The sequence below is a fragment of the Silurus aristotelis genome (assembly GCF_946808225.1).
Source record: "Silurus aristotelis genome assembly, chromosome: 8".
NCBI lineage: Eukaryota > Metazoa > Chordata > Actinopteri > Siluriformes > Siluridae > Silurus > Silurus aristotelis.
Window position 1 is genome coordinate 5,039,584 of NC_139581.1, and position 13,704 is coordinate 5,053,287.

Here is a 13,704-nt window from a genome sequence, read left to right on the forward strand (position 1 = left end):
TTAAGAATTTTATAAAGTCTGATATATCTATTTTTTTGTACTAATAACTTTAAAATAGAGGCTGTGAGAGAAGGACTGTTAATTTCACAATCGTTTATTTATTCTAACTGTAAAAATTTGGAAATTGCTGTTGCATAAGTGAAATATATATATATATTTGAGAGGGAGTGGTGGCTCCAGCGGTTAAGGCGCTGGGTTGCCGATCGGAAGGTCTGGGGTTTGAGCCCCGGTATCGCCAAGCTGCCGCTCTTGGGCCCTTGAGCAAGGCCCTTAACCCTCTATGCTCCGGGGGTCCCTTACGAGGGAAATATCAAGGTCCGTGACGTGGGGCCGCCTTCCCGTGGGCTCACCACCTGCAGGAGGGACCGTAAGGGACGGTGCTGTGAGGATTGGGTAGCAGTCGAAGGCGGGGGCCTGCTTAGACTGCTGCCCCCGCGACCCGAATTACGGATAAGCGGGAGAAAATGAATGAATGAATATATATATATATTAGATTTCCGAATATCTGCTAATTTTGGACGCAGCCCTTATAGTGAATTCATATAGAAATGATGTCCCTTTAATACAATAATGTGTTTTTCAAAAATGTTTATGCAATTTGTTAGTGAAAACAGTTTAAAATGTTATTTCTAACGTTCCTGAACATTTGGTGCCACTGCGGATTCCCGCGAATTTTAGGATAATCCGCAACTTGCTGTAAATTAGGTTACAAATGAGAACTTGCAAATTTTCCGAGCTGTGAGTTCCGAACTGCGAATTATCGGGGGTATATATACATATATATATGTAATCAATTTATAGGGCAAGTTTTAGAAGCCCTGCTGGTTAAAAGGAATTTTTTTCAAGTTTGCAGAGTGTGATTTCTTCTCAAGGACAAGTGGCTTAATGAGCTTGAATGAGCAATATGTTTGAGTTGGGCTCTATTGTAAACACTCTGTCACTTCTCCAGTCCCCACCAATTACATGCAACACTCAGGATGTATTAGTGCCTCAGGACAATCAGGCTGGAATGTTCTCCTGGACCCTCTCTTTGTGTTTTCTCAAGGCGAAGACGTGTGAGCGGCCCCGTCAAGCAAATCACAAGACAGCCCGCACCATCAGAGCGTATTCATATATGTACGTGCATTTGTGTTATTGCGTGTGACTTCATGTTCTGGAAACAGGACCCCGCATTTAGGAGCGAACCCATGAAGACCGCTCACATTACACGTCTCAGTGTGTGAATGTTTGTGTATGTAGGTATAAATCATCCACACACTGCACATGACCACTGTTTCCTCTTTCTCTTCTTCTGTGTTAAGAAGCTGTGTGTGTGTGGCTCGGATTTTCTTTTCTTGGATTCCAGGAGACTCATGCAATACCGGGTGTATACTTGCTCTACTTTTCATTCTTGAGATTTCTGTTTTGTCTGATGGTATGGTACAGATGTGTTGGGAGAGCGGTGATAACAAACAGTCAGATTTATTGATCTAAAATGTTTTATACATTTTCTTCTATATTGTTGTGTGATGCTCTGTACATACTGTAGCTTTAAAATGTTATGAGGAATAATTTGACTAATGTTTATCCACATTTTCAACTTGAAATTTGTTTCTGTGTGGGATAAAAAAAGAGATTTTGTCTTACCCACTCGTTGACTACTGTACCTGGTATCGTCCCCAAAGGATTTGTCAAATTTAGGCCCTAAAAATACATTTGATATAAACATTAAAGTGAATTCCTTTCTAAGTTCAATTGGAGGAAACCAGTTTCTGTTCAATTTTTTTTAATACAGGAAGTAAGATGAAATGCTTGTCTGTGGTTAACAGACATAACACTACAAAAGTGGTTTTCAAAGATTAGGCAATAAAACCTACGAGTATTCGTGTAATTACGATTTTACGTCCTTCTAGACTGTAAAATAACATTTCAGGTCTGGCAAGTCCATCAGTTGTGTGCTGATTATTTCCCGTGTTGACTGTATGCTGCAATTGGGGTGCATTTAAGTCCTGCAGCTGGAGCCACCTGGCTCATTTTGGAAGCTTGTTTTAGTGCTTATAAATGAGAGCTAAGCCCTGAAGTGGTCCAGCACCGAAGTGTCTTTCTTGTGGTTAGGAGCTGATGAAACAATTTAGCATAGCAATCAAAGAGTCGAAGGAGAAGGGGCAGAAAGTGCGAGGCTTTATTGGCCTTTTTGGCTGCATGACGACTCGTTTGATCCTGCTCACCTTCTGTTTCGTTTTATCATAACAGCACGGTTGCATTCTGTGCAGCCGAGAATAGAGAGTGAGAAAGAGGAATGGCAGGCAGCCTCGGGTCGAGTTGAGCACCCGGACTTGGCAAGCGAAGGTGTTTTCTTTTTTGCTTAAGCTAATTCGGGAGGAAGGTGACACGAGACTGAACTAGACCTGGACTAACTGGGTGATCCTAACAAGATGAAAGGAAAATGTGAACATTGGGGAATTGTTTCTATCAGGAGAAGTGTACAGTTACTGCTGTGGCTTTGAAGCAAAGTAATGCTTCATATGGAACTGTAATAACTTTGGTACTATAGTAGGTGTTGTATGATTGTATTTATTTCATTGCTTTGTTTTCAAACTGTTTAGGCTGTAACCTTGTTCAGTCATGTTTAACATGAAGTTAAAGATTTAGAGATGCCATACCCTTCACTTGAACTAGGAGACCCAAACAGCATGACAATGCTTCTGTGCACAAAGCCATCTCCATGAAGATGCGGAAGAGTGGATGATATTCAGCTTATTAAAAAGCTGTCTATTTAAAATTGTGAAATAGTTGTTGTTTTTTTTTTACATTGAAATAGACTTTTCCATCATATATGGTTCTTCCCCGAACTGTTACCGCAAATTTGGTGGCACACAATTGTATAGAATGTCTCTGGATGTCATAGCATTACATTTTACCTTCACTTGAACTTCCAGCATGACAATGCCTCTGTGCACAAAGCTAGCTCTGTGAAAATATGCTTTATATGGGTTGAAGTGGAAGATCTCCTGCTGGAGCTCTGACCTCAACACCCTATTGAACACTGTTGGGATGAATGTGAACACTGACTGCACCCCAGGCCTCCTCACCTCACCTCACCTACATCAGTACAAGACATTACTACAACCCTTATATTAAAATGAGCACAAATCTTCACAAGCAAACTCCAAAATCTAGTGGAACATCCTTCCAGAACAGTGGAGGTTATTATACAGAAAAATGGGGACTAAATGTGGAATGGGCAAATTTATGGCCAGGTGTCTACAAACTTTTGTTGACTAAGTGTATACTGCTTTTTTGTTACATCAGTTAATATTATGATCATTGGCCATACAAGTCTCTGTGAATACATTGTTACTATAAAAGAAAAGAATAGCCATTAGAATGAGTACATTAACATAAAAGTGTGATTTGTATCACCGCTGGCACTATAGCAAGAGCTGCTATTATACACAATTAATCAACACCTTCTGAACCAATCAGGTTTGAGAAGTCAACAGCGCTATGCGACACTGATTTATAAACCTCGTGAGTTCAAGGCTCAATGCCAGCAAACCCTTTTTGTTAGAAATGACATGCGGTACAATCAGTGCCCCAGAAACGCACGAGTCCGAGTGAGGAAAGAGAAATGGCTTGTGTGATTAAGTCTTCCAGCATCTCTTTATCAGCGACTGTCAGAAAGGGGAACCGTTGCTTGACCTCGGCTTTGCTGAGATTAAACTCGATGTCTTTCTTTCCTTTTGTACCGCTGGTAGATTGTGTGAAAACTGGACACGGTGAACCCTGTTGCTCCGGGGTGGTATTTACTTCAAGAACTGGTTGTTGTGCTACAACAACTCCTTAGTGTGTGAATTGTGAGAAGTGTGAGAAGTGTGCTGGTGTGTGTGTGTGTGTGTGTGCTTGAGAATCTCCCCCTACTCTTCTAATAGATGCCAGGTGGTGAGTGGAGACTGTAAATGTTTTCCCATGGATTTCTGTTGCTGGCCGATCCTTAATAGATTCTGACTTGACAGCATTACATGCTTTGTCATACAGCGAAACAATAGCGATCACGACCGACCAAACCCCCCCACCCACACCCCCATCCTGTGCCTCAAGCCTCTCTTTATAAACTGTTGTGCTTTTGGCTTACATTAGCTCTCTGGGGAGATGGATGGTGCATGTTTCAAGGGCAAACTGCAAGTGACTTGCAATAATGTCATCACGTTATTTTATTCTCATATCCACGCATCCGGTTGCTGGGTTTCGCACTTCTTCAAATTAGACCTCTACACAAACTTCATTCATCTAAACTGACACCTAAACAGAAAAAGCAGAGAACTGTAGCTTTAAGACCTTTCCCTTTCTTCCCATCCGATCCCCTCATCTAAACACAGATATATACCACATGTTTGGTTTCTCCGGAAAACTGGAGGCACGGCTTGGGAATATTCGTGCAAAAAATTTATAGCGCATGCCTCAGACGGGCTTGAGAGGGAACGAGGCCGGGGGTTGGATGTTTCCACGCCTTGAATCCATTAAGACAGGAGCGTAATCCCCCCCAGAATTCATGGGGCCTGTCCTGGGACCTCCAGTCCACAAAAAGACGGCCAATCAGAGCTTGGAGAGATTTGGCCCTGAACATCTGGGCTTTTTCCCATTCAAGCTTATTGGTCAGCCTGGAGCTCTGGGTTTGAAGGCATGCAGGCTACAAGTAAAAGTAATCAGATGGGATTTTAAAAATAATCAGCAGCCAATTTGAACTGATCATGTAGAATGCACATAAATACGTTTTCTATCTATAAAAAGGTCTGAAAAGGCGTCTCATTTGAGTTCATTTTGCTTTTTTGCATCCAATAGCCTCCAGATCATATTGCAATCAAAACATCAAGATAAATAAATAAATGAATAAAACGATGCCACAGTTTGACATAATTTTCTCAAATTCTCAGAACTCGCTGCTATCCAAAGCATAGCACTCAATTCTCAAAGGAACCCTCTAAAAGAACCCTCGAAGCACCAAGAGACCAATTGAAAACACCTGATATGTTCTAGGTGTAAAATAATTTGGCACACATGTAGTCAGTTAATAGATGCTGTATAGTAAAAAAAATGGTAACAGGCTTTTTGGATGATTATGTTTCTTGCTTTTCCCCTTTTGATAGGAAACACTTTGTTGTAGTGTTTAACACACTACCATTAACGGTTCCCCCAATAGAACAAACAACACTGGGCAGTTTTAAAGGGCAGCATTGCAGCCTCAACACCACAGGGTTTCTGGTTCATTCTTGATCTTGGGTCACTGTCTGTGTGGAGTTTGGATGTTCTCCATCTGTCCATGTGGGATTTCTTACAAAATTACTTTCAAACTTCTAAAAACATGTGTGTAGGTGTAATTGATTGTTTAAAATTGGATTATGGAGTGGCTAATCTTCAGATATCCATCTTTAAAAAATGTTTTACAACCGAGCATGTTGAGCCTAAAAGTCTACTTTAAAAAAATATTCAGGGCAAAGAGAACCCTTAAAGAACCCTGTTTTATTTGGTAAGCATATGGTATAATATGGACATTAGTCAACAATTACGCTTAGAATCTGTCAGACATTTAAAATTTTGCTAAATGATCATGATAAATGGTAGAAAATAGTTGAAATGTACATAGGCATTTTCTATAAATATACAGTATATATACAGTATATATATATATATATATATATATATATATATATATATATATATATATATATATATATATATATATATACACACACACACACACACACACACACACACACACACACACACACACACACACACACACACACACTGTATGGACAAAAGAGCTGCTATTAATGTGCTTGTTAAAATTTGTGTTTAATTTAGCCACAAGGGTATTAGTAAAGTCAGGCCACTCTTAACAATTTTAAACTAAGAGCTAACAGTAAATCATCTTTGATTAGCTGAAGATCTTCCACTCTAACAATTTAGGTAACAAAAAAGGTTTTATATATATATATATATATATATATATATATATATATATATATATATATATATATATATATATATATATATATATATATATTCATTCATTCATTCATTTTCTCCCGCTTATCCGTAATTCGGGTCGCGGGGGCAGCAGTCTAAGCAGGCCCCCGCCTTCGACTGCTGCCCAATCCTCACAGCACCGTCCCTTACGGTCCCTCCTGCAGGTGGTGAGCCCACGGGAAGATATATATATATATATATATATATATATATATATATATATATATATATATATATATATATACAGTGAGGAAAATAAGTATTTGAACACCCTGCTATTTTGCAAGTTCTCCCACTTAGAAATCATCAAGGGGTTTGAAATTGTCATCGTAGGTGCATGTCCACTGTGAGAGACATAATCTAAAAAAAAAAATCCAGAAATCACAATATATGATTTTTTAACTATTTATTTGTATGATACAGCTGCAAATAAATATTTGAACACCTGTCTATCAGCTAGAATTCTGACCCTCACAGACCTGTTAGTCTGCCTTTAAAATGTCCACCTCCACTACATTTATTATCCTAAATTAGATGCACCTGTTTGAGGTCGTTAGCTGCATAAAGACACCTGTCCACCCCATACAATCAGTAAGAATCCAACTACTAACATGGCCAAGACCAAAGAGCTGTCCAAAGACACTAGAGACAAAATTGTACACCTCCACAAGGCTGGAAAGGGCTACGGGGAAATTGCCAAGCAGCTTGGTGAAAAAAGGTCCACTGTTGGAGCAATCATTAGAAAATGAAAGAAGCTAAACATGACTGTCAATCTCCCTCGGACTGGGGCTCCATGCAAGATCTCACCTCGTGGGGTCTCAATGATGCTAAGGAAGGTGAGAAATCAGCCCAGAACTACACGGGAGGAGCTGGTCAATGACCTGAAAAGAGCCGGGACCACCGTTTCCAAGGTTACTGTTGGTAATACACTAAGATGTCATGATTTGAAATCATGCATGGCACGGAAGGTTCCCCTGCTTAAACCAACACATGTCCAGGCACGTCTTAAGTTTGCCAATGACCATTTGGATGATCCAGAGGAGTCATGGGAGAAAGTCATGTGGTCAGATGAGACCAAAATAGAACTTTTGGGTCATAATTCCACTAAACGTGTTTGAAGGAAAAAGAATGATGAGTACCATCCCAAGAACACCATCACTACTGTGAAGCATGGGGGTGGTAGCATCATGCTGTTTTTCTGCACATGGGACAGGGCGACTGCACTGTATTAAGGAGAGGATGACCGGGGCCATGTATTGCGATATTTTGGGGAACAACCTCCTTCCCTCAGTTAGAGCATTGAAGATGGGTCGAGGCCCGGTCTTCCAACATGACAATGACCCGAAGCACACAGCCAGGATAACCAAGGAGTGGCTCTGTAAGAAGCATATCAAGGTTCTGGCGTGGCCTAGCCAGTCTCCAGACCTAAACCCAATAGAGAATCTTTGGAGGGAGCTCAAACTCCATGTTTCTCAGCGACAGGCCAGAAACCTGACTGATCTAGAGAAGATCTGTGTGGAGGAGTGGGCCAAAATCCCTCCTGCAGTGTGTGCAAACCTGGTGAAAACCTACAGGAAACGTTTGACCTCTGTAATTGCAAACAAAGGCTCCTGTACCAAATATTAACATTGACTTTCTCAGGTGTTCAAATACTTATTTGCAGCTGTATCATACAAATAAATAGTTAAAACATCATACATTGTGATTTCTGGATTTTTTTTTTTAGATTAAGTTTCTCACAGTGGACATGAACCTACGATGACAATTTCAGACCCCTCCTTGATTTCTAAGTGGAAGAACTTGCAAAATAGCAGGGTGTTCAAATACTTATTTTCCTCACTGTATATATATACACAAAATATTCTTGTAGATATTTTAAAGTAATTCTTGTGTTTTAATTTACGTAAATCATCAGGACACCATAAAGAACTTTTGCTATGTTTCCACACGGACGGTTTTAATTGACTGATGTGTGCATCATGGCAGATTTTGCTGCTTGATTTGAGACTTGGCGCATCAGTAAACCATGTTTAGCGATTAAAAATAATTTTTTACGTTTATTTATTTTCTAAAGAAAGGACGTCATTAATAAATGTGTGTTGCGTTGACGGTTTTAATTCCAATTCTCTATGTGTGTGTGTGTGTGTGTGTGTGTGTGCGTGTGTGTGTGTGTGTGTGTGTGTGTGTGTGTATTTTTTTCTAATTCCTCCTAAACTTCCAGTTTAAATAAAATTGACGGAAATGAGAAAATCTGAGTACATATTAAGTCAAGTCAAGTCAAGAAGCTTTTATTGTCATTTTAACAGAATATAAATACAGCAGTACACAATAGATTGAGATGTTTCTCCAGGACCCTGGTGCTACAAGAAGTAAAGTAAATGGTCCTACTCACATAAAGTGCATTGTGTGCAACCTAATACAAGACAAAAAACTGCTAATTAATTAGTAAAAAAAACAAAAACGATGATCGCAAAGAATAAAAACGGGTTCAAACTTGTCACATGTGTCATTAAAGCAGTAGTAGAACCTTAAGAGATGTTTTTTTTTCCTCAGACTTTTTGTTTCTAAAATGCACTTTCTTTCATAAAATCTGCATTGTTTAATCGTACACTAATAAATAGTGATATATTGAATATAATACATACACATATATTTAATGCCTGTAAGAAAACACTTAATCAACTCCATGATCCTTTCTAAGCTTTAACACATTAAATGATCTGACAGTGAAGCTTGTTTGCATCCATAATGAGGTTGAAAGAGAAAGAAATGTGGTGTGCGTTCAAAGAGTTTGACAGTGTTTGAAGAACAGATAAATGCGTGATTGGGCCGTGCCAAAACAAGCAATCCTGATGAGATGGAGTGGAGAGCCATTCACATGCTGATGGTTACTTCCTGCCCTTACATCAACTATTGCTTCCTCTGTGTCTGTTCTGGAGGCTGTGGTCTAGCCATAATAATCTTCTCTAAGATAACTCCAGTCCGTAGTTTATGTACTGTGGGCTTTAGAACATTAAGGACCAAAGAAGAATGATACCACTGACTTGTTGGATGTGGGCATGATAATGGGGAAAAAAAACTCATGAAACTTAGATGTCATAGAAAACAGATGTAAAGAATTTTGCCACTGCTTCTAAACTTAACATCTTCAAATACAAATCAAATTTTGATGATTTGTTTGAAATCATGAGCATTTTTCATGCGTATATCTGTTTATAGTTGCATTTCATATTGTGGATCTTGCAGGACATCAAACAAGTTATTTACTTCCTGTTAACACTTACACTATAGTAGCTATAAACAGCTATAAGCAGCCGTTGCATGTTTTTTCTCTGTTTCCTACAAAGAACATCAAGAAGACTAGGTGGAAATGTTTCATAATGACCGTTACAAAGCATTGAGCAGTGGAGATACCTTCTAAAATACATTCAAAAAATATTTCAAAATAGATCATTTCAATACTAATACATGTTTAAGGTCCACCATACAACACAAGCCTCTGTTGTAAACAGACAATATAAACAATATAACAATATAAACTGTTGTTATGGAAAATTCCTTGACAACTTCTAGTCAATCAAAATGAAGAATTTGACAGTGCTTTAGTAACTATTCGGCATTGAAGATGGAGTGGAACGAATCGGTTTGTCGTCGACGTGGGATCACCTGACATAAATGTTCAAGTTGAAGGCCATGCTAACAGACATGCTAGAGGCAGGAATCCAGCCACTGACAGCTCAGTGATGTGCTGATCATCAGGTCTTGTGATTAAATGCAACAGGTTTGTCTGGGAGTGCAAGAGCTGAGCTACACCGTGACCTGCAGTCCATCTACACTGAGCAAGAGCCTAAAATAGAAAGCTGGAAGTACTCAGTGGGGAAGACTCTCTCTCTCTCTCTCTCTCTCTCTCTCTCTCTCTCTCTTTCTCTGCCAGACTGACCTCAAATATTTCTGTCTTGCCAACTTGATCTTAGATGAAATTCATCTGGATAGGATTGAGAGACTGTTCAGTGCACTAACCCCACACCTCATACTAGGCTTTATGAAGACAGCATAGTGTCAAGTTGTACAAAAAGATGTCAGTTTGTGAGCTTCACCCCAACCTTGTGTTTTCTGACTCTTCATATTAACTGAGCCCATTAAAATGAATTTTTTTTTTTTTTTAATTGGCAGGATGAAACCAGATTGTTAGGTAGAAAAAAAAAAAACATAACAGGACAAATTGGTTAAAGAAAAAAAAAACATTTAAGATGTTCATAAGTGGAAAAAACAGAACAATTTCTTTAGCTAAACTTTTTTTTTTTTTTTTTAAGTTGAAAGTTTTATGAAATTTGCTGTGAATTAACAGCAAACAATTTCGATTAGCTTGAACATAACAATTAGTCCTGTAACACAAATGTCTTTGGAGAAGGAAAAAAACAACAACAAATTACAGCAAGATGGGATTTAAATATGGGCGGCAATTAAAATATCGAAAATTGTTATAACCTTAATACAAAACCAAGCAATAATTGCAAGGATTAAACATCTGTTCCCGATTGTGTGTTAATAATGCAATGGAAGAACCTTGGGAACATTAGGAAATGTCTTCAGATCTGCTTTAAGGTTTATTTGTTTGTTCTGATACAAACTTCCTTTATTTCTAACAGCTAACAATTTCAGATAAGCAGAACTTTAACAGCCGGTGTTTTTTTATTGGCAGACAGCTAAGAGTGAATGATTTTGGATTAGCTTAAGATCTTCAACTCCAACCCATGGAAAACATATCTTCATGGAGCTGGCTTTGTGCACAGGGACATTGTTTTGTTGGGTCTCCTTGTTCATGTGAAGGAATATTTTATGCTAGCGCATTTAAAGACATTCGATACAATTGATTTCTTTAACTTTGTGGTAAATGTCTGTGGAAGAACCACATATGGCTGGAAAAGTCAGGTGTCCCAATATTTTCTTGGTACTGTATTGTGTGCATGATTGTAAAACTTTATTTCTAACAGCTAATCATTTCAGATTAGCAAAACATTTCCAGATCCCAGTTTTAAATTAGCAGCCAGCTAACAGTGAATCATTTTAGATTAGCATAAAGTTTACAGCTAACCAGTTTCAGTCTTACAGAATTTAGATTTTTGGCAGCGGAAATTTTTCGACTTGTGACTTAAACCTTTATTTGTTTTACTGTTTAAGTTTGTTTTTTACTGTTTGAGTTTTTTTCATCCTCCAAAATGTGGTGTTTTTACGGACGTTCAGTGTTTTTCCTTGAAAGAAACGGATGCACTGAGTAAACTTTTGCGTAACAATAACTTGATCTAGCATTGACTCTGTACGTGCTATTGAAACCTACAGAGCCAAAGTAATCGAGTTGACCTTCCATTTTTTTTTTTTTTCTTCTTCGAAGTGACCAGCCGGTGCTGTCTCCAAGCCAAACATTCCATCGCAAATCCCACATGAGGGGAAATGTTTGGCCCCAACCTTTGACCTTTGACACGTATAGGAAGGCGAGGCAGATGCCGTCCGTTATCTCCCAGGAGGTTTTTCCATCAGATGTCTCTATTAGAGAATAAAGCCCAAGTGAATGAATACAGAAGGATCCGGGAAACCGACTGAATGAGCTGATCGTAGGCTGATGATTATGAAATATACCGACTGAGTGTCTCTGAACAGTGTTTCGTGTATAGCAAACCCGATATCAGGCACGAAAATAATACATACATCTGTCTTCATTTTCCTTCTTGACTGTTTTTTTCTTTCTTTTTTTACAATCCCAACCAGAAGTCTCTGGGTTTCAGAGAAAAGAAGCCTGTAACATATAGCAGTAGTCCATGTTTTATAAGCTAAATCAGGATTAAGACCCTTGTTAGAGAGAAGGCAGGTGTGAAGCTCCATGGGCTCAGGCGTTTTATCATCTGCCCATCTTTATTACCTGAACTTCCGTAGTATATACCTATATAGACTGTCAAAGGTTTGGAGTCTTGTGCTTTTTGAGACAAATGCATGTTCCTTTTGTTAGGAAAAAGGCAAAAGCACACAAGAACTGGACAGTAAATGACTTAAAGAAAGTTCTAAGTCCAGATTTGACATTTTTTGTCTTTAACCGAAGAACTTCGGAGAACAGGAGAGAAGATGTTATCAGATGGAAGCTTAATGGTTTGGGGATGTTTTGGAGCAGGGAATGTTGAAGAATTATTCTAGGTGAAAGGAAAACCAACATGGCAACCATTCCATCCTTCACCACCATTCAATTCCGTCTGGACCGCTGCTCATTGGAACCGACTTCACCGTACAACAAGACGATGAGCTGAAGCGCACTTCTGAGTTCTGTAAGAGTTATTTAGAGAGCAGACAGTCGTCTGGAGTGATATCTCATGGAATAACCTGCCCAGTCACCGCACCTAAATCCTATTGAACTGCTCTGGGATGAACTGGATCCCAAGAAAGAAATCTCCAACTAGTGAAGAACGTCTTTGGCAAGTTTTAAAAGAGGCACAGCGAAAGTTTATCAGCTGAATGTTTGGAGAAACGAACTGTTCGGATGCAGAGTGTGTGTAAAGCTGTTGTTCATGATAAGGAAAATTTGCATGCATGTGTCTTTTCAAAACCATAAAACACTTAAGTTTTAATATTCTATTATAAAATATTGGATATCAAATACTAGTGGTAATTAATATTATTATGAATATACACTGTAGATTTTTAAGTTTCTTTGCCAGGGTGCATGTGTGTGTGTGTGTGTGTGTGTGTGTGTGTGTGTGTATCAGAAAGTCACTCATGACATACAAGAAGCCAGTGGAGCTGAGAGCAGAGTGTGTGTGTGTGTGTGTGTGTGTGTGTGTGTGAGAGAGAGAGAGAGAGAGAGAGAGAGAGAGAGTGTGTGTGTGTGTGTGTGTGTGTGTGTGAGTGAGAGAGAGAGAGAGAGAGAGAGAGCGTGTTCTCCCACTCGGATAATCCTCCTCTGCGGTTTCCACGGGGACTGTACGGTGTGTATGGCTTTGCGCGTGGGTTTTGCGGGACCCCGAGGCGCGGCGTGGAGACACTGGTGCGCGCGCGGCCCGGCGCGGAGCCATGCGGGTTTCTAGGCGCACGCGAGGAGCGTCTGAGGAGCGACAGCGACTTTGATCATGACAGCAAGCGAGCTGAAACTGCGGCGCTCCTTCAGCCAGCAGCTCCGCTACTCCACATGCAGAGCCTGGACTTTACTGGGCAAGAAGGGCCGCCTGAGGAGACTTGCAGGTCGGTGAGGAGCTGAAACCTTCAAAGAGAGAGAGAGAGAGAGAGAGAGAGAGAGAGAGAGAGAGAGAGAGAGAGAGAGAGAGAGAGAGAGAGAATAAAAACACTCATGGATATGAAACGCAAACTTGTTAATAACCTGTTACACCTATAGCTTTTTTTTTTTTTACTTTTTATATTTTTCCGAACGCGCATGCGGCATAAAATACGCAAATTGCATATTATTACGTCATAAAATTGTTCGCGCTTAGAAATAAAGGTACTGGATTTTTTTTTCCATATTGGTGCATGTAATGTAGCTTCACCTTGGAAGCATGAGCATGTGCATGCAGACATACAGGATAAATCAGACATCTTTGACTGAGAAAATACAGTTTGGAAGGTTGATTTCTGAGAGTTAATCAATTAAATTAGTATTAAATTTCAGCAAAAAAATGTGTTGAGTTAAAATTCGGGACACAGTCTGAGAATCAG

The 13,704-nt window shown here is 39.4% G+C and overlaps 1 protein-coding gene across 5 annotated transcripts in view; it reads left to right on the plus strand.

Moving 5' to 3' along the window:
* Positions 1-13,704, plus strand: part of stard13b (StAR related lipid transfer domain containing 13b) — a 126,572-nt gene that overhangs the window by 54,989 nt on the left and 57,879 nt on the right. Inside the window, exon 1 of one of the 5 annotated variants that reach the window (XM_083547800.1) lies at positions 12,860-13,233. The exons of the other annotated variants lie outside the window; for them this stretch is intronic. Coding sequence (XP_083403926.1) covers positions 13,122-13,233 — 112 coding nt within the window. The 5' untranslated portion in view covers positions 12,860-13,121. Of the gene's footprint in view, positions 1-12,859; positions 13,234-13,704 lie in introns of those variants that run through there. 5 annotated transcript variants of the gene reach the window in all.